This window comes from Prionailurus viverrinus, chromosome E3 (assembly GCF_022837055.1).
Source record: "Prionailurus viverrinus isolate Anna chromosome E3, UM_Priviv_1.0, whole genome shotgun sequence".
Lineage (NCBI taxonomy): Eukaryota > Metazoa > Chordata > Mammalia > Carnivora > Felidae > Prionailurus > Prionailurus viverrinus.
This window is the reverse complement of record NC_062576.1, coordinates 38,289,116-38,313,377: the sequence shown is the minus strand read 5'-3', so window position 1 is coordinate 38,313,377 and position 24,262 is coordinate 38,289,116. Positions and strand designations below refer to the sequence as shown.

Here is a 24,262-nt window from a genome sequence, read left to right as displayed (position 1 = left end):
GGGCCCCTTCTTCCTGAGGCAGCGGCGGCAGCCCAGGTGGATTTCCTGTGAGCCTGAGTCCCATTAGGGGAGCAGTATGGTGAGGCCTGCCCTCCCCCTCGGCAGCCCTGTCAAAGGGGCCATTGTGGGCCCACGGGCCGCTGCTGAACACAGCGTGGCTGCTGAATAAATGTTTTCACTGCAAAGCCAAACCTGGCCTAGTGGGATGGCGGGGGGGGGGGGGGGGGGGGGGGGGGAGAGGCGGGACCTAAAGAAAGGGGCTAAACGCTTACTCCAGCCCTCCCAAAAAAGGGATTTGGGGTATCCCAGCAGATCAGGAGCTAGGGGACGAAGGGGTGGGGCGGGGGCAGGGGCAGAGTGGGAGACCAAGCCAAGATACAACCCTTACCCAGGACAATGCCCACGGCTCTGGGGCAGGGTCCAGGGACAGATGTAGGGAAACGCCAATTCTGACTGCTGGGTTTTTGCTGCCACAGGCCCTGTGCCATACGGGCTACACACGCTCCCACTAATGCCCAGCAAATCCTCTCCAGAAGAGAACCACAGCCTGGGAAAGGTGAGCTGGCAGCTTGCTCACCGCAGGCAGGGATAGGATCCCAACATGGGCTCCCTGGCCCAGGATGGGGTGACCAGCCACGTGGGCGTCCAGGAGAGGGGCAGGGCCACTGTGAACAGCAGAAGCTCCGCAGTGGGAAGCAGCAGAAACTGAACCCCAGCCTCCACCCTGCACAGCCTGGCTGCTGGGGTGTTCTCAACAGAGGATCGACTTCTCTGGCCTCCGCTGCCTCTGAAGTAACCGGAGGAGAGACATCCCCACCTGCCTGTGGCTGACGATGGGTACGGCTGACCACTCCGCCATCCAGAAGCACTGGACTGAGGCAGGTGGCATTCTTACATCTCCCAGTCTACAATGTGAGCTGCTCCTTCAGTGCCAGGCCCTGCTGCCTACCTTCCCACCTTCACCCTGCACTGAACACAGCCCCTGGCACATCTGAGGGACCTGCTGCTTGAGCTTGGCTTCACACATAGGCCCCTGATGTCCTGCTCTTCCCCTACTCTTGATGAGGTATGCTCCACACGTGATGGTGGGGGCTGTAACAGGGGCCCCTGGGAGGCGGGGGGGGGGGGGGGGCCCTGGGCTCTTCCTAGGAGATGACCGGGAGAGGTGAGTGCCTGAGCCCTGGCCCCCTCTAGCTCCTATAAGAACACACACTGCTTTGCTCAGATTGAGATGGAAAAGCTGTAAAAGAAACTGAGAGTGGGAGAGAGGAGGGCGGGTATACTGGAAATCCACAGCTATCCCCACATTTGACACCCTGGACATCTTCAGTCCCAGTCACTCAGCAGGCCTAACCCTCCAGGGAGCCTGAGGGGGCAGGGCATGTGCCACCACTACCCTGGTCCACCAGCTTCACGGAGGGCCGGAGAGTCCCCACTCCTCTGCCAAGGGTGTGGCGTGGCAGGGCAGGGGCCAGGAGTGGGGGGAAGGAGGGGGTGGGACACTGGCCTGGCCACCCATCTGGGAGTGATTTGAGAAATTCCAGGCCTTGCTGGCCCTGCGAAGCTATTCTTAACCGCTGTAATTACAGGGTCAGCCTTGGCCAGTGGCACCGTGGGGTCTGGGCATCGTTAACTCCTCCAGGGGCAATGCTGGGGAGGGGCGGGGGCTGCTCTGCGGGGGAGGGGGACCCATCAGGAGCCAGGGGTGGAGCCTAGAAGGCAGGAAGTGGTGGGTGGAGGAGGACTTGATGGCTAGTGCTGGGTCCCTTTTCCTGGCTGGTCCAGCTCCCTCCTGCTGGGGAGCCCTGTAGGGAAGGAGATATCTGGCCCGGGGAGGCATGGGGGCTAAGATGCCAATGCAGCCTCAGGGCCTGGGTGCTCTTATTCTTCCAGCGCAGGGGGGCAGTCACCAGGACCCCAGGGCCCAGAGTAGGAAGAGGCCTTGCACTGTGTGGTTCCAAGGCACTGGATCTCACTCAGCCTTGCCTTCCCCATCTGCAAAATGGGCCTCACCAGCTCCCCAGCCTCTTCCTGGGTTTTAAGAGGGGGGTGGGAGTGGAGGGTCACTGCCGCTGTTACCCCTTCCCTGGGAGCTCTCAGGTGGGGGGTGACTTGGCAAGAGTTCTTATGGCATCAGACTTCCCCACTCCCAAACACGTCCATGCCACACCTGGAGCTTGGACAGGTCACCACCCCCTTCTGTGACTCAGTCTCCCCAGTCATGAGTGGAAGAGGAAGGGGCTGGATAGATAGCCAAGGGACCAAGACCTTCTCCTGGCTCTGACCTTCACAGATCTCTGCCTGGGGAGCAGCAAGCCCCTCCAAGAGTCATGGGAGAGCAGGGCTGAGGCTTCTGAAAGGGAACCGGGCCCCTGCCTCCTCCTATCCCAGCCAGACTGGTCCCCCACTCTCCTACGCCTTGTTTCCTCACTGTGACAGGCAATCATCTCTGAGAGCCTCCTGTGCCTAAGCCACAGTGAGCCTAGGCCCCCGTGCATGGAACTGGCTTGGCCTGGACCCACGGCACCCCACAAACCTCCTGCACACACTGCCATGAGGATGGAAAGATGAGGCGCACTTGCAGTCCCAAGCCACCCAGGCGCACCCACCCCCTCACTCACCCCCCAAAACCACCAGAGACAGGCGTGTGGCCCGGGCTAAGGAGCTTCCATAAAGCCTGCAAGCCTGCCAGCCCGAATGTCCCCCCCACCTCCCCACCACGTCCACCCTATCAAAGCTTTGGTCTCTTCGACCCTCGGCATCACCAAAACAGCCACAGCAAAATCAAGGGCATGTCCATGTCTTCCACCCATGTGTCTGCCGGGTCACAGTCCTTCCCCCAAATGCCAAAACACGCCGACATGAGCCCTCAGGCTAAGGCCTGCACGGCCAAGGGCCCACTCTGTGGCTAGGGTCCACGTGAGATGGGGTCAACAGGCGACCCCACAGCCCAGCTCAGGCACCGTGACCGCTTTGGTGCTCAGCCCCTCACTGACAAGACCTGAACTAGGTGAGGCCTGTTCCAGCTGGACTGGGCCCCTCCACTCCGCAGGGGGCCTTGCCAGGGCACATTTGGAACCCTCCCCAATGGTGTCCATTACAGACCTGGACTTAAGACACCATCTAGCCCTTGACCCTCCCCACCGATCCATCCCAACATGCCAGCTGCTCCTACCCGGGTGAGGTGTCCAGGGTGATGGAGGTGAGGGCGCTGGAGAAGTGCCGGGTGTCCCAGAGCTTCACTTCACGCTCACGCATCTGCAGGGAGGGAGCCAAGAGGGGCTCAGAGGGGCCCATCCCCGGGAACCCAATGCCTGAGGAAACAGCCTTGACACCAGGGCACCTGCCCCAGAGCAGAGCTTGGAGGGTGGCGGTGGGGGGTGAGTCATGGCAGGGAGGGAGGGTTTGGGTTTGCATGTCCGGCCCCTTTAAGAACCCTTAGGTGACAAGGGACAAGGGGCGGTTCCCTCCATGGACTCTGGTCCCTTGGGGGGGGCTGCCACGGTTCCCAGGGTCAGGCTTAGCTATTGCAAATGGAATCTGCCAGTTTTCAGCAGCTGGAGGTCCCCTGGGGCTCTGAGACCCAGCTGTACACAGGGCCGTATATGGACAAGCCTAGAGCTGGCTAGCCGTCCCCCACCTCCCCCTGGGCTTCACTCCTACCCTCTTGGTGTGGGTACCCCGCCCATCTGGGAGGAGCCCTACCTGGTTGAATCCACTGGACACAAGGTGCTCCTGGGTGCCCGTCCACACCAGCCAGCCATCCTTGCTGTTCTTGTGGGCCTCTGTGCTCTGGAGGACACAAAAGATGGTGCTGAGCCACCAGGTCCTCCTGCAGGGGGGACACCTGCCGGAGAGCCCTACAGAGGGCAGGAAGGGCCAGGATGGTGACCCCAAGAGGCTAGCTGGGGACAGGGAAGACTGTATCACTACAGGATGGACCCCAGCCTCACCTTGGCTGAGGAAAGCTCTGCACCCAGAGGGCCACCCGGTCACCAAGCTTGGGCTCAGTCTCCCTCCTCCAAAGGGGACTGTTGGGCTGTCCTGCCACAGTGACGGTGCCAGGCCAGCAGCACATCCTTGTCCTTGCAGGTTCCTAGACTGGGAGGCACTCAGTTGCCGGTCACCAACCCCAGCCTTTGGGGACCCCTGTGCTCTCTCAGAGCCTCATTTTTCTCACTTGTGAATGGGGCGTGTTGCCTGGGCTGCCTACTTCCCAGGGCTGTCTGAGCACCAAATAACACTACATGCAAGAGCCGGCCTACTACAGATCAAGGGATAGCAAGCATCCCAGCTGCCTCCTGAGTGCCAGGGGCTGGGGAGAGGGCCTGATGCCAGGCTCTAGGGAATGGTCCCTGGAGAGCAGAGAACGCACAGAAGTGCTCCTCCTCGCCCTCCCGCGGTGCTGGAGCTGCCAGCAGGAAGGCTTCCTGGGCCCAGGGAGGAGAGGCAAGTTCACACCCCAGGCAGCCCTGTCTCCTGGGCCCAGGCAGGGAGGAGCAGAAGGGGCCAGAGGAAATGCAAACAGCTCCCTCCCAGTCACCTCGGCCCCTGGAGCCTGAGACCAAAGACCCTGTTACCAAAAATAGCTCACCCCAAACTGTGGCCAGCTTCCTCCAAGCTTCCCACGATCTCCTTGGGAATGAATGAGAGAAGGGAGGTGGCCTGGGAGGAGCTGGCCCAGCGCCCCCTCCCCAGCCTGCGGAGGCAGACCCCAGCGTGGGAGACCCTGGAACGCCCGTGTTGTTTAAGGGGCTTTTCTCACTGCTCCCTTCCCACCCAGCAGCCAGCACAGGAAGTTGGGGCTGGTGCCTGAGAACCAGGGCCCCACACCCCTCTCCACACGAGGGGGCTGTGGGGCCAGGGCAAGATCAGCCTTGCCCTCACACCCCAGAGTCGGTGAGAAGTGTCACATGGGCCCTCCCTCTCATTAGTGTGCAAATATCCCGTGTAAGCAGCAAAACAGATGGCCAGCAAAGCATCATGCATCATTCATTCATTCGACAGACATTCGAGGCTTCCCCAGGCCAAGTACCATGCAAGGAGCTGGCTGGTTCTCAGGTGGATGGTCACATGGGGGAGACCAGGCTGCTCATTCATTTGTTCTTTCATAATACGAGTGGAGTGTTCAAGCTGCATACTCCACTGGGCACTGGGGACATGGTCAAAACAGAAAGGGTCCCCAAACTCACAGAATATACAAGTCGGGAGATAGAGGCGAACCAAACAGAAATACCTATGTCACTACACGTTGTTGTAAGTGCCAGGAAGGAGCAAAGGGAAGGCTGTGGGCACAAGCTTTGGAGTCACTGCCTGGGTGAAAACCTGCCCGGCCACACTAAGCATGTCTTCCCAGCATGAATTACCCAACGTCTCTGTGCCTGTTTCCTCAACTGTAGAAAGAGTACTGAGCACTGGATTGGGTCCTCCTTTGGAGGGCTGTTGTGGGAAGTGTCAACACTGGCGAACACTCAGGGCTGTGTCTGATATACATCCAATAGGCATGTTTTTTAAAAACACGGTAACAGGGGGCGCCTGGGTGGCGCAGTCGGTTAAGCGTCCGACTTCAGCCAGGTCACGATCTCGCGGTCTGTGAGTTCGAGCCCCGCGTCGGGCTCTGGGCTGATGGCTCAGAGCCTGGAGCCTGTTTCCGATTCTGTGTCTCCCTCTCTCTCTGCCCCTCCCCCGTTCATGCTCTGTCTCTCTCTGTCCCAAAAATAAATAAACGTTGAAAAAAAAATTTTTTTTAAATAAAAATAAAAAAAAAATAAAAACACGGTAACAGATGGGGCTCCTGGGTGGCTCAGTTGGTTGAGCATCCGACTCTTGATCTTGGCTCAGATCGTGATCTCATAGTTCATGGGTTTGAGCCCTGCGTCAGGCTCCACACTGGTGGTGCGGAGCCTGCTTGGGATTCTTTCTCTCCCTCTCTCTCTGCCCCTCCCCTGCTCGCGCACATACTCTCGAACTCTCTCAAAATAAATAAACTTAAAAAAAAAAAAAAAGATTTTAAAGTAACATAGGAGATAAGATGGGAAGGATCAGAAGGCGTGAACCAGGCAGGGGAACTGGCACCTGTGAAGAGTCTGGGCCAGGGAGGGCAGAGGCCAGTGAAGATGCAGGGGGTACGGGGCGAGGGAGAGAGGGGCGCCCTTGAGCCTGCAGGGCGTGCGCGTCAGAGCCACAGGCTGGGGATGGAACATAACTTGGCCCGTCTCCCACCTTCCTATTTCACACATGGAGAAACCAGAGGCTCAGGGAGAAGCAGCCACCTGCATCCAGTCACCCAGCAAGACAGCTGTCAGCTACCTGAGCCTCTTGCCCCCCGTGGGCCAGGTTACTATTCTAGGTCTGCGTGAAAGGGACCTGCGGTGAGAAGAGTTGAGCAGCTGGAAGGCAGAGCGGGGACCAGAAGGGACTCAGGATATCCACAGGGTGGTGACGGTCTCTGAGCAGGGCACTGGTCTCTGAGAACACTGAAGGCACCAAGGAAGCTGAGACCAGGTAAGAGCTTAGACAGAGCCCAGTGTGCCCACTGTGGGCACACCTGACTCTGTGTGCCCAGGGGCCACAGGAAGCCCCATGGGCGGGAGAAGGGTGGCCACCCACCCCTCCATCCCTATCTCCAGATTACTACAGTAATTTTTATTTTCAGAAATGGCAAGTTCTTCTTCCCTGACCTCAGCGGGACCAGGGAGGAGGAGCCCTCTCTCAGATCCCCAGACTGTCATTCTCTGGGGCAGAGGGGAGGCTGTAGCTGGACCCCAGGCAGCCTGCGAGCCCTGCAGCCCCAGCACTGTCCCAGGAGGCTCTGAGGGGAACCGCAGGAGGTAATTCCCAGCCTGCAAGCCACAGGGGATGAGGCAGCAGGGCATCGTGCTTAGGGAGAAGCCCCACAGTCCCCTCGTGTTTTCCCCACACCTGGCCCCAAGGAGAGAACAGGAGGGGCTGACTGGCCAGCACAGGGGCACCAGGAGCAGGCACAAGCAGCATTCCAGCCGCCATACGGCCAAATCCCACCTCTCTGTCACCATGGCAACACTTCCTGTGTGGGGCAGGGCAGCTGGAGGAGCAGCCCTGGGCTCCTGGGGTCCTTCCTCAGGGCCAGGGGACCTTCTCTGGTGTAAGACCCCCACCACCCACCTATTCTCCTTCCCGGCCAGGCTCAGTCCTGGGTTCCAGATACTGGCCCCAGGACCTGCCTGATGCACACAAAAGGCACAGGGCCACCAGGCCACGCCAGAGGTCAGAGGGCTCACTCCAGGCCAGTCCTAACCCTGGTGAGGGTGCTGAAGCCTCACAACTCCCTGGACACTCGCTTTGCTGCAAGCTACTTCCCTGGCATGCCCATGGCTTCAGGGCCTGCCCTCCCACCCCTCCACACCCCCCCCCCCCAACTGGGCTCTGGCACCGTGAACAGGCTTTGGTGTCAGACGGAGCCTGCCTGGGCCACCCAGCTGTGACCCTGGGACAGAAATGACCAATGGGCCAACTTTACAGGGCAATCATGAGGGTGAAAAAAGACTGTGTGTGCCAAGGGCCCGGAGTATGATAAATGGTCATAAATGGAATCTAGAAATGAAGTAGGGGATGTGAACAGGAGACAGCTGCCCAAGCATCCCCTGACTCAAACTCAGGTCACACAGGGCCCAAAGGAGGCAGCAGGAGGTGGACCCCCCCAGGGCTCCCCACCAGCCTCCATGCTACGGTGACAGCCAACGGGGCAGGGAGGGCAGCGCATCCTCCCGTGACTCCCCCAACAAAGCCCCCCTTCTAGTGGGGAAGGAGGATCTCCAAAGAAGGAGCTCCCCAAAGGCCTCTCCCCTGAGCTGGCCCCTCAGCTCACACCGACCCTGGCCGCCAGCAGCGGTTTTCCTAATAGAAGCCAGGTGTGGGCCAGATGCCCTGGGCGGAAGTGGGGGGCAGGGCCATGAGGAGGGCAGCGTTCCAGGCCCTACTGCCCCCGCACCAGCGCACCAGCGGCAGAGCACAGGCACCAGCCCAGCAGCTGCGAGGGGGCAGGAGCCACCCACGCTCTTCCCAGGTCTCCCTGGCCCAGAAGCCCCATTCAGGGGGGCTTCCTCCAGAACGAGATCCTCTCCCCCCTCTTCTAGGAACTTGGAGCCCTTTGGACGGCAGCCACTCTGTCTCCACCTCGGCACCATCATGGTCCCCCACCCCCCTTTGCTGGCGGAGGAGGCAGGGAAGGAAGAAAATGTTCAGGCTGGGGGAGCTGGCCCTTCAATGCCCAGGAACGGGGGTACTACGCACAGTGCCCTGGGACCCCCCTTTCTGAGCACAGAAAGCTCCAGCGAAGCCCCCTGATCATACCTGCACTGCTCTGAGACTCTGCTGCCCTGCCAGCCACAGGGCCACAAACCATAAGCCAACTTCCCTGGGAAGCAGGGCCGCTGGGGAATGGAGTGGGGAGTGGGCTAAAACCACTCCTGCCTGGCTTGGCTCACCTGTCAGGACGGGACCTCCGTCCGCTCTTCAGCCAGTCAGAAATGGAACAGACTGGGCCGTCTGGGGCCAAAAGCTGCTACAGCCTACCTGAAGGGGATTCCGTGTGTGCGCGTGCACACACACGTGCTACGGGTGCAGGGTGGGGGTGGGGGAGGAAAGCCCTGTCATTCCTGGCTACTGCTGGTCAGGTGTAGGCTGACAAAGTGCCCTCTACCCCTGGTAGGGAACAAGTCCTAGGGATGGGGAAAGGGTATCTGTGATGGGCCTGGGGCTTTGCTGCGGAGCTCTTCCCCTGAGCTGTCAGCAGGGCCCTGATCTTTACCTTCCTCAGGAAAGAAGCCTCTTCAACTTCTAAAAAATACTTTTTCTTTTTTAATATTTATTTATTTGGGGGAGAGTGCAAGGCGGGGGAGGGCCAGAGAGAGAGGGACAGAGGATCCAAAGCGGGCTCTGAGCTGGCAGGCTGACAGCAGTGAGCCTGATGTGGGGCTCTAACCCACGAACTGTGAAATCATGACCTGAGCCAAGGTCAGACGCTCAACCGACTGAGCCAGCCAGGAGCCCCTAGAAAAAAAAATTTTTTTTTTTTTTTTTTTTTAAATTTTTTTTTCAACGTTTATTTATTTTTGGGACAGAGAGAGACAGAGCATGAACGGGGGAGGGGCAGAGAGAGAGGGAGACACAGAATCAGAAACAGGCTCCAGGCTCCGAGCCATCAGCCCAGAGCCTGATGCGGGGCTCGAACTCACGGACCGTGAGATCGTGACCTGGCTGAAGTCGGACGCTTAACCGACTGCGCCACCCAGGCGCCCCGAAAAAAAAATTTTTAATGTAAATCTGAGCAGGGCACCTGGGTGCACTCAGTCAGTTGAGCGTCTGACTTTGGCTCAGGTCATGATCTCACAGTTCGTAGGCTCGAACCCCACATGGGGCTCTCTGCTGTCAGCGTGGAGCCTGCTTCAGATCCTCCGTCTCCCCCTCTCTGTCCCTCCCCTGTGTGTGCGCATGCTCTGTCTCAAAAATAAGTAAATATTTTTTTTAAATATAAATCTGCTCACCTCACTTTCAGCTTAAAACTCGAATGGCTTCCCATAGCCCAGGTGACAGGCCCCCTTCGTCACGTGCCCGACACTGAGCCAATGTCAAATGAATGAATGTATGAATGAATGAATGATTCCTCAGTGGCTCACTGGCTATAGCATAAACCCAGAACCCAGACCCCCGCTCAGCACTCAAAGGGCCACATGCACCCCAACCACCATCACAAACACAAACCAAACATGCTCAGTGCCTAGATCCCACAGACCCAAAGGAGCAGAGTGAGAGTCCACTGGCTGTGAGACTGGACAGGTATGAGGTGGGCAGCTGTGTCTTTCTGGCTCCTCTGAGGCTGGCTTCTGCCAACTGTGCCAGGAAAGGTAGGGGGGAAGGGGGTCTCAAAGGAGGAGAGGAAGCTGGATTCTGAAATTAGCTTCCTAAAGCCACAGGATGCCTCCACTGAATGCCTGTGGACAGCCTGGCTGCACCGCACCCTGTGATCAAAGCCAGGTACTCCCAGGACTCAGAACATGCCTCCCGGAAAGAGCTGCCAGCAGCAGGAGCCCACCTCCCAGGTGACCCCTTCACACTCACAAGGCCTTGGCCAGGGGCGTGGGGTGTGGCAGAATCTCTGCCAAGAGGCAGAGCCTGTCCCGGTGGCACCTGTTGGAGCCACTAGGGCCTCAACCCAGCCCCCTGCCCCCACAACTCACCTGGGAGGCCCCGGGCTTCGCTCTGGGGTCGAAGATCCTCAGCTGCTTGTCCTGAGAAAGCAGAGAGGAGTAAATAGAGCACACTTAGGACAGGCAGCGTCCTCAGGGGCCAGATGTCCCTTCCACCCACAGGCTGTCATGGTCCCACACCCTAGTACACAGAGCTGGCATCACGCACCAGGGGAGACCTCCCCAGCCTGGTTCCTTCTTCTCACTGCAGGGGGCAGGTCCCCTTTCCTGCCCCAGTCACCCACAATAGAGAACTCAGTGAGAATTCACATTTCCTGAGCACCTACTATGTACCAGGCCCGCTAACACACATGATCTCTCTCTGTGCTTCCAAACATCTTATGAAACAGTCCTATCACCACGACCCCCTCATAGATAAAGAAACTAAACCAAATTCTAGGCTACCAGCTGGCAAATGTTTTGCCCTGTACCCAGCCCAGCCCAGAGAGGTGTAAAAGATGATGTCATTTCTACACTTAAAGAACTCGGTGTCTAACCAGGACAGTGAGCTGACACATCCTAACCATCACTCAGCATACAGTTACTGACTCAGGTTACCTAAGGGTGGAGATGGGAGTAGATCAAAAGATATGTATGTGTATTGTAATAAAGTACCATACCCTTATAATGAGGACTTCATTCCTGTAGAATAATTGATCTGTGTGTACAAAGGTACGTGCATAGCGGGGCACCTGGGTGGCTCAGTCAGTTAAGTGTCCAACTCTTGATTTCGGCTCAGGTCATGACCTCACTGTCATGAGATCAAGCCCCACATCAGGCCCTGCACTGACTTTAGAGCCTGCTTGGAATTCTGTCTCCCTCTCTCTCTGCTCCTCCCTCTGTGTACCATGTGTGCACGTGTGCGCTCTCTCTCTCAAAATAAATAACTAAACATTAAAAAACCCTTTAAGAGCCCACAAACATCCATGCATAAAGAACCGGAGAAGAGAAGGAGTAGAACCTGCATTCCCTGCCTACTTAACGCCTTGGCCACGACAAACTATCAAGCACTACAAAGAGGGTGCAGAATAACATACGTGGTGTGATTCAGCTGTGGTAAAAATAAACAAAAATCCGTATCTGACCACATTCCTGTAACTTTTGCGAGCTGGCTAAGCAAGGAGAAAGGTCTTAAACAGTGTGGGCTGTGCATTAAGGCTGGGTGCTGGGGAGGGGGAAGGCGGAGGGTAAGTAGCTTTTACTTTTTTTTCCATCTTAGCACAGTTTCACTTTGTTTCAATCAGCATGGATTCATATTTTCATATTTTGAAAAACAATGAAGCAGCAATAAACTGGAATTTGTAATTAAAAGCATAATACCATTCACATCAGCATCAAAAAATATGAGACACATAGCTATACGTCTAACAAAATACATACCAGATTTATGGGAAGGATACTACAAAACTCTAATGAAAGGAATCAAAGAATTAAATAAACGGAAAAATATTCCACGTTCATGGACAGGAAGACTCAATACCGTCAAGATGTCAGCTCTTCCCAACTCGATCTACAGATTCAATGAAATCCCAGTAAAAATTCCAGCAACTTATGTTGTGCTTATCGACAAACTGATTCTACAGTTTATATGAACAGGCATAAGATTCAGAATGGCCCAGGCAATACTGAAGGAGACCAAGTGAGTAGGACCAATAGTACCCAACTTTAAAGCTACATTAATCAGACAATGTGGTACTGGCATAAGGATAGACAAATAGATCAAAGGAACAGAACAGAAGGCCCAGAAACAGACCCCCACAAATGTGGGGAATCAAATAGCTATGTCCTGGTTAAGGAGATTAAAGGGAATGAATTGCAAAGCAGAACAGTACTTTCTGGCCTTGCTGAAAACAGCAGACATGTATCTAGTTAATCTGTATACAGGGGGTGGGTCCTGCCTGGGCTCGGGAATTCCCTAGACCCTGTTATCAACGGGGTATCTTATCTTATTCTCCACCTTGCTTTCAGCATCTGCTCTTTTGTAGTCTTTGGAATGCCATGTTGTTGTTTTTTTGCCCGCTTTCTTGTTTTTTTGTTGTCTTGTTTCTTCTTGTTTTTGTTTTTGTTTTTTTTGCCCGCAGCCACTGGCATACTGCACAATGTTTTCCCTACAGTTATGCCTGATAAATGTGGGAGCCGGGGAGTTGGGAGGGGTGCAGGAAGACTTCCCCTAGCCTCCCTCTCACCTCGTGCTCGGAGTCTTGAGTAATCCTTTCTGCTGTCATCCTCGGCTTTGCTGGACAAAGCCAAAAGCCAAACACACACAAATACAGTCAACTGATTTCTGACAAAGGACTGAAGGCAACACAATTGAGAAAAGACAGTCTTTTCAACAAACAGCACTGGGACAAGTGCACATTCACATGTGAAAAGACTTTACATCTTTTACAAAAACCAACTCAAAATGGATCACAGACCTACATGTGAAATGCAAACTTACAAAAGCTCTAGAAGATAACACAGGAGAAAAATCTAGGTGACTTTGGATTTGGCAATGAAGTTTTAGATACAATATCAAAAGTGTTGGTGTTGCATCTATACAACGTGACCAAAAAAATAAAAAACTGGGTTTCATTAAAATCATAAACTTCTGGTCTATAGAGACACTGATAAGAAAAAGGAAAGGGGCGCCTGGGTGGCGCAGTCGGTTAAGCGTCCGATTTCAGCCAGGTCACGATCTCGCGGTCCGGGAGTTCGAGCCCCGCGTCGGGCTCTGGGCTGATGGCTCAGAGCCTGGAGCCTGTTTCCGATTCTGTGTCTCCCTCTCTCTCTGCCCCTCCCCCGTTCATGATCTGTCTCTCTCTGTCCCAAAAATAAATAAACGTTGAAAAAAAAAATTTCAAAAAAGAAAAAGGAAAGACAAGCCACAGGCTGAAACTACCTGCAAAGCACCTATCTGAGAGAGGACTTGTATCCCAAATACACAACACTTAAAACATTAGAAAAATTTTAAAAAGTAAGATTCTATTTAAAAATAAGAAAATAACCCGAATGAACAAATGGGCAAAAGACCTAAACAAACACCTCATCAGAAAAGATACACACGATGAACAATGAATACAGGAAAACCTGTTTCACATCATGTCTCATTAGGGAATTACAAACTAAAACAAGTTACCACCACACACCTATTAGAATGGCTAAATTTTTTTTTTACAAAATGACAACACCAAATGCTGGAGAGATTAGGGAGCAACAGAAACTCTTACTCATTGCTGATGGGAATGCAAACGTAATAGCCACTTTAGAAGGCAGTCTGGCAGTTTCTTACAAAGCTACAGATAACTCTTAACTGTATGATCCGGCGATTACATTCCTAAGAATTTATCCGAATGAGTTAAGAACGTATGCTGGTATCAACGTTCACGGCACTTTTAAAAGTTGCAAAAAAAAAAATGGAAGCAATCAACAGGTCCCTCAACAGGTGAACAGATGAACTGCGGCACATTTGTACAATGGAATACTATTCCGTGATAAAGAAAAGAAGGAAGAAGCCAAACCATAAAACTCCCAGAAGCAAACGTAGGGGAAAAGCTTCATGACATCGGATTTGGTAATGACTCCTTGCATAGGACACTAAAAGCACAGGGAACCAAAGCCAACAGCAGACAAACAGGACTGCATCAAACTTCTGTTCTTCAAAGGAGACAATCAACAGAGTCAAAAGACAGGTTGCCCTAAGGGATGGGAGAAAATGTTTGCAAATCACAGATCTGGTAAGGGGTTAATATCAAGAATATATTGGGGTGCCTAGGTGGGCTCAGTTGGTTGAGCGTCCGACTTCGGCTCAGGTCATGATCTCACGGTCTGTGAGTTTGAGCCCCGTGTCAGGCTCTGTGCTGACAGCTCAGAGCCTGGAGCCCGTTTCAGATTCAGTGTCTCTCTCTGCCCCTCCCCTGTTCATGCTCTATCTCTCTCTGTCTCAAAAATAAATAAACGTTAAAAAAAAAAAGAATATATTGAAGGGGCGCCTGTCTGACTCTTGGTTTCCGCTCAGGTCATGACCTCACGGTTTCATGAGTTCGAGCCCCACATGGGCTCTGTGCCGATAGCGCGAAGCCTGCTTGAGGTTCTCCCCCTTTCTCTAATCCTCCCCCACTCGCACTCCCTCTCTCTCAAAATAAATAACTAAATAAACTTAAAAAAATATATATGAAGAACTCCTACAACAACAACAAAATCAAATACCTGTATGTAAAAAATGGGCAAAGGCACCTGGGTGGCTCAGTCAGGTGAGCATCTGCCTTTGACTCAGGTCACGATCTCACAGTTCGTGAGTTGGAGCCTCGCCTCGGGCTTGCTGCGGGGCCTGCTTCGGATACTTCTGTCCCCCTCTCTGTCTGCCCCTCCCCCATGTGCGCTTGCTCTCTCTCTCTCTCCCTCTCTCAAAAGTAAACATGGTGTAAAGGATTTGAACAGATATTTCTTCGAAGATATACAAATGGCAAACAAGTATATGAAAAGACGTTCACCATCACTAATCATCAGGGAAATGAGGACTAAAACCACACTGAGATACCACCTCACATCCATTAGGATGGCTACTATCAAAGACCCAGGGCCGGGGAGGAAGTGCAAAAGCTGGGAGCCTTGTGCACTGTCGGTGGGAACATAAGACAGTGTGGCCGCTGTGGAAAAGAGAGCTGCAGCTCCTCAAAAAAGTAAAAACAGAATTACCTTATGATCCAACAATTCCACTTCTTAGCGTATACTGAGAGAACCGGGAAGAGGGTCACCAAGAGGGTGCCATGTTCGTTATTCACATTATTATTCACAGCACTCACTGCAGCATTATTCACAACAGCCAAGAGGTGGAGGCAGCCCAAGAGCCCACTGACAGATGAGCGGATAAACACAATGTGGTCTCCACATACGATGGGATGGTATTCAGCCTGAAGAAGGACATCCTGTCACATAGCACAACACAGATGAACCTCCAGGACATTAGGGTAAATGAAGTAGGCCAGCCACAAAAGGACAAATCGTCTATGATTCACTTACACGAGGTATTTAAGGTAGCTCAAATCACACACGGGGAACAGAATGGCGGTTACTGAGGGCTAGCGGGGAGAGGGGGCAAAGGGACGTTGTTGTTTAATGGGTATAGAGTTTTGGTTCAGGAGACCTGTTTCACAACAATGTAAATAAACTTAACATTACCGTATATTTAAAAAATGATCAAGGGGCGCCTAGGTGGCTTGTCGGCTAAGCGGCCAACTCTTGATTTCAGCTTAGGTTATGATCTCCCGGTTCGTGGGTTTGAGCCCCACAGTGGGTTCTGCATTGACAGCATGGAGCCTGCCTCGGATCCTCTGTCTCCCTCTCTCTGCCTTTCCCCAACTTACACGTGTTCATGTACACGTGTGCTCTCTCTCTCAAAAGTAAGTGTTAACAAATTTTTTAATGGTTAAGATGGCAAATTTTATGATGTGTTTTTTACCACCATAAAGAAGTAGCTCTTGGTCCACAAAAAGCCATGGAGGGCCCACGAGTGCACCTGACTAAGGGAAAGAAGCCAATCTGGAAAGGCTGTGTGTTGTATGATTTCAACTACATGACATCCGCGAAAAGGCAAATAACATTTGAGAGACAGCAAAAGAATCAGTGGTTGCCAGCAGTTTGGAGGGGGATGGTGAATGGGTGAAGCACAGGGCACTTTAGGGCGGCGAAGCTATTCTGCACAATGCTGTCACGGTGGGGACGTGATGTCGTGCGTTCGTCAAAACCCCTACAATGCATCATCCAGAGTGAGCCCTCGTGTAAACTGTGACCTTCAGTTCATGCAGCAACAGCGGTTTACCTACAGCAAATGCACCACCCCAACCAACACGAGACCAGACAGGGAGGAGGGACATGAGAACCCCAGGTACCAGGTACTAGCTGCTCAGTTTCTGCCTGGTTCCCACTTGGGTGCTGAGATGAACCTTGAAGGACAGGCAGAGCTTGCATTGGGAAGGGAAAGGTATTCAAAGGAGGTGGAAATGCATGAACAAAAATGTGGAAACAGGAACTTGCTGACACGTGACATGAAGGGGAAGACAAGGTCATGCCAGGAGACCAGACGGTGGGAATGGAGGGGGCAGCGGGTGAGTGCTGGACAAGTGGACAAGTGAACAACAGAGAGGGCCAGGCCCAGGACTTCCTGACACGCTGGCAGGGTCCCAGGGTCCTTGGGTCACTCCTGTCAAAGTTTTCCCAGCCGCGGTTCACAGAGCACTTGCTACGTGCCATGCGGGAACCAGGCCCGACCCCAGGATCAGCCGTGCTGTGCGGACCACCCACAGCCTTGAGTTCAGGAGGACGCTGTCTAGAGGTGCACAGGACAGAAACAGGCCGAGAGAAGAGCGAACGATGGAGACAGATGGAGAGAGGCACAGACTGACAGAGACAGAGAACAGGGAGAGAAGAGAGAGAGACAGAGAGACAGAGGGACAGAGGACAACCAGAGATCGAGGAGAAACAGGGCAGCGAGAGACAGACAATAGGGAGAGACAGCGAGAGACAGAGGATCTTGAGAGACTATGGGCAAGAGAGAATGCCTCTTTGGGGCGCCTGGCTGGCTCAGGCATTTAAGCGTCCAACTCTTGACTCATGACTCAGGTCATGATCTCATGGATGGTGGGTTTGAGCCCCGCGTTGGGCTCTGGGCTGACAGTGAGGAGCCTGCTTGGGATTCTCTCTCTCTGCCCTTCCCCCTCTTGTATTCTCTCTCTCAGAATGAGTAAATAAATTTTATTTATTTACTTTTAAATGTTTATTTATTTTTGAGACAGAGACAGAGATCGTGAGCCAGGGAGGGGCAGAGAGAGAGAAGGGCACAGAGGATCAGAGGCAGGCTCTCTGCTGACAGCAGTGCACCTGACACAGGGCTCGAACGCATGAGCCTTGTGACCATGAGATCACGACTTGAGCTGAAGTCAGATGCCCAACAGACTGAGCCACCCAGGCACCCCAATAAATAAACTTCAAAAAGAGAGAGAGAGAGAGAGGAAGTCTCCTGGCAACAGGGGCCACTCCCACCAGGAGCCATGTGGAGAGACAGATGGCCTGGGTTTGGATGCCAACTCCAGCACTTACGAGCTCTGTGACCTGGGCAAACCCCTAAGCCCCGGGTAGGACGAGGACAAGTGATAGCAACACGTCTCACAGGTCAGAGTCTCAATTCTTGCCACATGGGTGCTCCCCAAAGGCAGCTGGGCCACCAAATGCAGGGGGTTCAACACTGGATCCACACCAGGGGTCAGACTGGGCACTGGAGGCTGGCCTGGCCTGCTGGGCCACGGCAGAGGGGGTGGCCCTGGGTGGCCAAGGTGTATGTCCTCACTGGGCTCACAGACACAACCGGACCACGTGGAGCGGGATCGCAGCTTGCCTGCCCATCCATGAGGCCGACACGCCCCCTAGTGGTTGGCTGCATTTCCCTCAGCTGGAGGAGCTGGGAAGAGAACAGGAAGGGGCTTCTGTGGTAAAATCAGGGGTCCTGGGAGGCAGAACCAGACAGCCAGCAGGAGATGGTGTGGAGAGGAGGAAGCCCCGAGAGGAAGGAGAGTGTCCCCCACGCTGTACCCAAATCAGGCAGTCCTGTGTATAAACCTAGAGCCCAGCCTGCAACCCCTGTCTGAGCAGAGCTCCCTCCTGCGGAGGGCGGGCCCCTCACTGGCTCCCCCACGTGCTCAGGACAAACCCACGGACACCTCCTCCTGACCTTCAGTCATGGGGGTGGCCCCTCCCCAGGACCATTTCCCAAAGGTTTTGGCATTTCAGACCCCCGACCAGGATCCTGAGGGTGCCCCTTGACAGGAGAGGGCAGCAGCAAACTCAGGACCGCGGTGGTCCCCAGCCACCACTGACAGCTCGGAGTGGAGATCACACCCTGTAGGACAGCGTCCCCTCCAGGATGCTGCACCCAGACGCGGCAATGTCAGGTGCTGTGTCCCCACAGGTAGAGCACCCAGGTCCAGGAAAGCAGAGGTGGGCGTGGGGGAGGGCTCTACTCCAGCCACCCATGTGGGGAACCAGTGATTCCTACTCCACAATCTCAGGCTCCTGGGTCGAGAGGCGCAGGAGAGTTCCATTGGACCGAGCTGTGGCCTCATCACACTCACTCATCCTCAGGAGACAACAGCCTATAGGAAGCTGACTCATCACGCCGACAGGAGGCGGCAGGACACAGAGGGGCATTCTGCGACCGGGTCACTTTTCACCCCCCAACCCCACCATTCAAACTGGAAGGCAAATGGGGCTCAGACCCCTGGGGAGGAGTGCCTGGACAGCTGCACACTTCCTCAGTAAACCCTCTGCTAACTCCCCAGAGCTGACACCCTCCTTCCCACGCTCTAGGCCCTCCTCCCTGCCCTCGGTCACCCAGTCCCATCCCCAGTTCAGCTGGCCTCATACTCGCCCTCGCCCCACCTGCCTCCCTTCGCTGGCGGTCGCCCGCAGCTCCTTTTGCTGGCACTCCTCACCTGGCTGCCTCCTCACATGGCAGGAGCCCTGGGAGACAAGCCTGCATCCTAATCCAACTCTTTGTAGCCTCACAGAAACCAGAAACCACCGTGCTGGGCTGTGAGCTCTGTGGAGGGGAGGGGGGTGTCTCTGACTGCTCCACAGGAAGTGACCCATGTCAAGCCTCTAGACACCTGAAGCTCAGACATCCTACCTGCAACTGGGCTGGGGGCCTGGAGCTGACACGGGGCAGTGGATGCAAGACCGAGAGAAGCCACCTCCCTCCAGGCTGCAGCCTGGACTGGCCTTGTGGGCCGCAGCTCTTAAGTGAAGGACCATCCAAGTCACACCTGCAGGCCATGGGTGGACACTGGCGGGATCCCCCTCACCAGGAAGCCATCCAGCCTTGTGGCCAGAGAGAGCTCTAAGAGAGGTGGCCCCGGCTTGCCCTGAGCCCCACAGCCAGACCCCAGGCAGGCCGGTCCGGGCGAGGGCCGTTAACATCAGAACATTCATACTGGTGGAGACCACACCTGCACCTCCCGTGAGGATGCTGCCCTCATCCGCTCAGGGCCGCTCTGCTACTGGGGAAGCCAAGGCACCTTCCCACTATCCTCTGTCACAGCTGCAGATCTGAGTCCTTCAGGCACCCACTGGAGGAGCTCTAAGGCCAGAGAAGGGCAGGGGCCCAGCGGCAGGGCTTCCGCCTGCGGGACCGGTGCTCCTGCTGCCCCACGTTTCGGATGAGAAGCGGCAGAGCAGCAGGTTCAGAGGGCGGAACAGACACCCAAGTCCCCTCCCAAAGCCCAGGCTGGAACCACAACCTCCACACACAGCCCCAGGAGGCTGGCATTACTCCTCTGGAAGACAACTAGGGAAAATCTACCAACCAGCTGACAAACCTTCACAACCTCCAAGCCAGCAATGTCCCTGGTAAAAATCTAGACCCGGGGTGGCGGGTGGGGGGGAGAGGGAGCTAAGGCCCTCAGGCCAAGTCAGCCAAATCCAACCCACAACCCGAGATGTGATTCTGCAGATAAAGTTTTACTAGAACGTGGACATGCCCACCATTTACATTTGTCTGTAGCCGCTTCCTTGTTACAAAATGGCACCGACAGAGACAGTGTGGCCTGCAAAAGCCAAAGTATGTACCATCTGGTCCTTTACAGAAGTTTGCCGGCCCCTAAGCTTTCTAAGCTAAGAAAGTCACATTGAGGGGCGCCTGGGTGGCTCAGTTGGTTAAGCGTCTGACCTTGGCTCTCACGGTTCGTGAGTTCAAGCCCCATATCAGGCTCTGTGCTGATAGCTCAGAGCCCGGAGCCTGCCTTGGATTCTGTCTCTCTCTCTCTCTCTCTCTGCCTCTTCCTGGCTCATGCGTGTGCTCTCTCTCTCTCTCTCTCTCTTTCCTCCTCTTTCTCAAAAATAAATAGACGTTAAAAAAAATCTTTTTTAAAGTTATGTTGAGCGGCACCTGGATGGCTCAGTCGGCTAGGCGTCCAGCTCTTGGTTTCGGCTCAGGTCATGATCTCACGGATCGTGGGTTCGAGCCCCACGTTGGGCTCTGTGTTAACAGTGCAGAGCCTGCTTTGGATTCTCTCTTATTCCATCTCTCTGCCCTTCCCTAATGTGTATGCACACAGTCTCTCAAAATGAATAAATAATCTTAAATTTTTTTTTAAGAAAGTCACATTGCAAACAAAAAACAAAACTCCCCAAAAGATCTGTATATAAATATATTCAGATGTTACAACTTGTAATAGCATAACTCAAGTGAACTCGTAAATCTGAATGATAGAATATTTTCTGCGATGTTCATTCAATTACTGATGAACTGGAAAACATACATATTACACAGAACGTAAAACACAGGGTAGAGTAACGTGGAGAGTGCGATCTCAACACATACAGGAAAACATGCCTAAGAAAAGTTCAGAGAGAAAGATGTCAAGATGGTGACAGACATCGCCCCTGGCAGGGGAGGATTACAGGTGATTTTTTTTTTTACTTTTCCACTCCTGTCCCAAATTTGTAAAACAGGCACAAACTACGCTCCTCTGGTAACCATAAAGTAAAAACTCCCGGTGGTGACTATCTCCTGCCACTCTCCTCCTTCCCTCCCTCTCGACCTCACTCTGTGAAGAGCTAAGGGCATGCAAATCAGGGCAGAGAGGGCTTCTCATTGGAGGGGGAGGTCACAGCCCCAACCTGTCCAGCTGGTGCTTCTGCCTGGAACGCCTGTCCCCTCCTCCTCAGCGAGGGAGGCCCCACCTCGCTGTCCCTGGGAAGGGGCGTGCACCAGCGAAGACGGAGCAAGCGAACCACGCCCTGCTGCACGACCACCTTGCCCTCCAACAGGGGCTGCTTGGGGGCTAGTGGCCCCGCTGACTGCAGAGCACAGGCCAACACCTGGAACTTACTGTCTAATAAACCAAATGGGAAATAAAACTTGACACCAAAAAAACAAAAACAAAAACAAAAACCCACCTGGAAAATGGGTCTTCCAAGAAGGCAGAGAAAAGAATTTTGGATAGAGGATCTCCCAGGTATGCAGACCCCACATTTTCTCTTTCAGAGAAGCCCTTGGTCCCCCTGGCCCCCCCACAGAGCCAAGTCTCACTGTCCAGCTGCTTACCTTGCACGTCGTGCCCACCAGGGCTCCATCCGGGCTCCAGACAGCACCCTGCACCAGGTCCCCATGGGCCGCCAGCTCTGTAGAGAAGCAGCCAAGGTCAGGAGGGCATCTAGTGTCTCCCCACCCTGCCCTGGGCAATGGGAGCACCAGGGAAGCGGGTGCAGGAGGACCTGGCTGGGGATAACTTCCCACGGCGCAGGCCGGAGCTGCAAGGGCCCCTCTCCTGCAGGAAGAGCACGAGGTGCATGTCCTCCCAGACACGCTGCACTGCACCCGGGACTTCTCCCTTTAGTCCTGCCCTCAGCAGGCCACGCTTGCACTCAAAAACCTTCTGAGGCTCCCTGCTCCTCAGACGGGCTCTCAGCTCCCACCCAGGGTTACTTCCAGTCACTCACCAACACACCCCACGTAAGTGACACCACCCCGTGGCTGAGCCACATTCCCACCTTGGACTCTGCTTGGGCCACCCCTGCTCCTTCCCCAGTGTGACAGTTTTGAAATATGTCCACATAGGCATAGGGGTTCAGTCAGTTAAGCATCCAACTTCGGTTCAGGCCAAGATCTTGCGGTTCATGAGTTCGAGCCCCACATTAGGCTCTGTGCTGACAGCTCAGAACCCGAAGCCTGCTTCAGATTCTGTGTCTACCTCTCTGCCCCTCCTCCACCCTCTCCCTCTCTCTCAAAAATAAATAAACGTTAAAAAAATTTTTTTGAAATACATCCACAAATTTTTTGATGCTCCTCCTATTATAGGTTGAATTGTCTCCCTCACGAAAAGATGCTGGGACGTCTGGCTGGCAATATTGAAAGAGCATGTGACTCTGGATCTTGGGAGTCATGAGTTCGAGCCCCTGTGGAGTGCAGACGTTACTTAAAAATAAACTTAAAAAAAAACAAACAAGGATGCTGACATCCTAACCCTCAACACCTGCGCTATAACTTTATCTGGAAACGGGGTCTTTGCAGATCAAGTTAAGCTGGTATCATTACAGTGGACCCTAGTCCTATATGACTGGTCCTCATGAAAAGGGAGACGTGGACACAGAATTGGATGTGCACAGAGGGAAGACGATGCGAAGACATGGAGAAGACGCCACGTACAAGCCAAGGGACACCTGAGGCTTTGGACGCAAGGAGAGAGACCCAGACCGTCCACCAGGGGCAGCCAGCCGCCATGCTGTGGGGGCACTCAGGCGGCCCGGGGACAGGCCCCATGGCAAGGACTGAGGCATCCTGCTCATAGCCAGCACCGTGTCCATGAACCCTCTGAGAAGCTGAGCCTCCTGCCCCAGTCACATCTTCAGATGACGAAGCCAGTGTCTCAACTGTAGCCTCGTAAGAGACTCTTAGCCAGAACCACCCGGCTAAGCAGCTCTCAAATCTTGGACCCTCAGAAACTGTGACATAAACAGATGCTCCTAATTGTTTTAAACCCCTAGGTTTTGTGATCACTTGTTCTGCAGCAGCAGAGGACCACTATGCCAGGGCTTACTGCCCCGAGATCAATCCCAGCCCTGCCACCCACTTGCTCCTTGTTCTTGGTCAAGTTGTTTAACCTCATCTGCAACATGCACGGCCCTCAGCACAGTGGCAGCACGAGAGGACCTGAGACGCAGCAGTTACAGCTGGGTGACCCTCTAGTGACATCCTGCCTGGTAACCTTCACCTCTGCTCCAAAGGTTAAGCTGGTCTCCTTGACTGTACCAGGAGCTCTCTGTGCGTAGTTTATGCTACTGGGGGCCCTTGGTTGGCCCCTGGGTCCCAGCCCCAGAGATGGGGACACCACCTTGGTGTCCCGCCCTGGTCACCCTGCACAGTTCTAGAAGGCAAGGCTGTCCTTTAACTCATTGAGCCTCGCGTCTTTTCCCTAAAAAGGGGATGAGCGTGTCAGGGCCTCGGCAGAAACGACTCAGTGGCATCACCAGAGAACGCCAGGGCTCCGTGGGGGTCACAGTGCAGGGTCGTAACCATTCACTGAGCAATCGGGCTCTAGACTGTCATCATCTACGCGTAGTCTGAATGTTTGTATCGCCCTACGAGTTGAAGCCTAACTCCCGCTGTGTTTGGAGGCAGGGCTTGAAAGAGGTGATTAGGTCACAAGGGTGAAGCCTCCCAAACCGGATTAGTACCCCTAAGAAAGGGGCCCTGAGAGTGTCCTCGTCCCTTCCACCACGTGAGGACACACCACCAGGACGACCATCTGTGACCCAGGAAGTGGGTTCTCACCAAACACGGAACCTGCCGGCACCCAGATCTTGGACGTCCAGCCTCCGGAACCACGAGAAATGAGCGCCCCGGCTGTGGTGGTGTGTTAGAGCAGCTGGACTCGGGATGGACTAAGACAGGCTAGGTCGTGAAATCGAGAGAAGCGTGGGGGAAGGGGCTGTAAGAGAGCAAAATCCCCGCCTGGCAGAGAAGCAGCCAGACGTTTGTTTTCAAAATCGAAGTGACATACAGTTCGAGAAATAACAGTATGAGGAAGTTATTTAGACATATGGAAGAAAAACAGCTACATGAAATGAAAACAGATGCCTACAGGAAGTGGGGACGGATGGAGCATGTGTAATACGTCTGCCGGAATCTTACCACCTTTCAAACCACGTACACATGAAACTTTAACACAGATTTTAAAATTCACGTTAGCAAAAACATAAAGCAACGGAGTGCCGTCCAGCCGGGGGGCCGCCCAGGGTGGGCAAGGCCAGCGCGGCCCGTACCTGTGAGGGCCTGCTGCTTGGTTACATCCCAGACCTTCACGGCGGTGCCCGCCGCACTCACCAGGACACCGTCCACGGTGGGGTGGAACTGCAGTACCTCCACCTGGACGCCCTCAGGGCCCAGCACCAGCCCCGGCACCGAGGGCAGCGCCTGGCCAGGGGCCGGTAGTCGCCACAGCTTCACCTACGGGAAACAGCAGGTCGGTGAGCCCAGGGCTGGGGAGAGCCTCCAGCTGGTCTTG

General features: G+C 54.4%; 1 protein-coding gene across 2 annotated transcripts in view; it reads right to left on the bottom strand.

Annotated features, from left to right (window-relative positions):
* Positions 1 to 24,262, bottom strand: part of CORO7 (coronin 7) — a 57,446-nt gene that overhangs the window by 25,336 nt on the left and 7,848 nt on the right. The window contains exons 5-9 of one of the 2 annotated variants that reach the window (XM_047839155.1): positions 24,021 to 24,204; positions 21,304 to 21,380; positions 10,218 to 10,268; positions 3,706 to 3,792; positions 3,176 to 3,258 (exon numbers count right to left, since the gene is read on the bottom strand). In XM_047839155.1, the coding sequence (XP_047695111.1) occupies positions 3,176 to 3,258; positions 3,706 to 3,792; positions 10,218 to 10,268; positions 21,304 to 21,380; positions 24,021 to 24,204 (482 nt within the window). The remainder of the gene's footprint in view (positions 1 to 3,175; positions 3,259 to 3,705; positions 3,793 to 10,217; positions 10,269 to 21,303; positions 21,381 to 24,020; positions 24,205 to 24,262) is intronic. The other variant, XM_047839156.1, reaches the window with a different exon arrangement.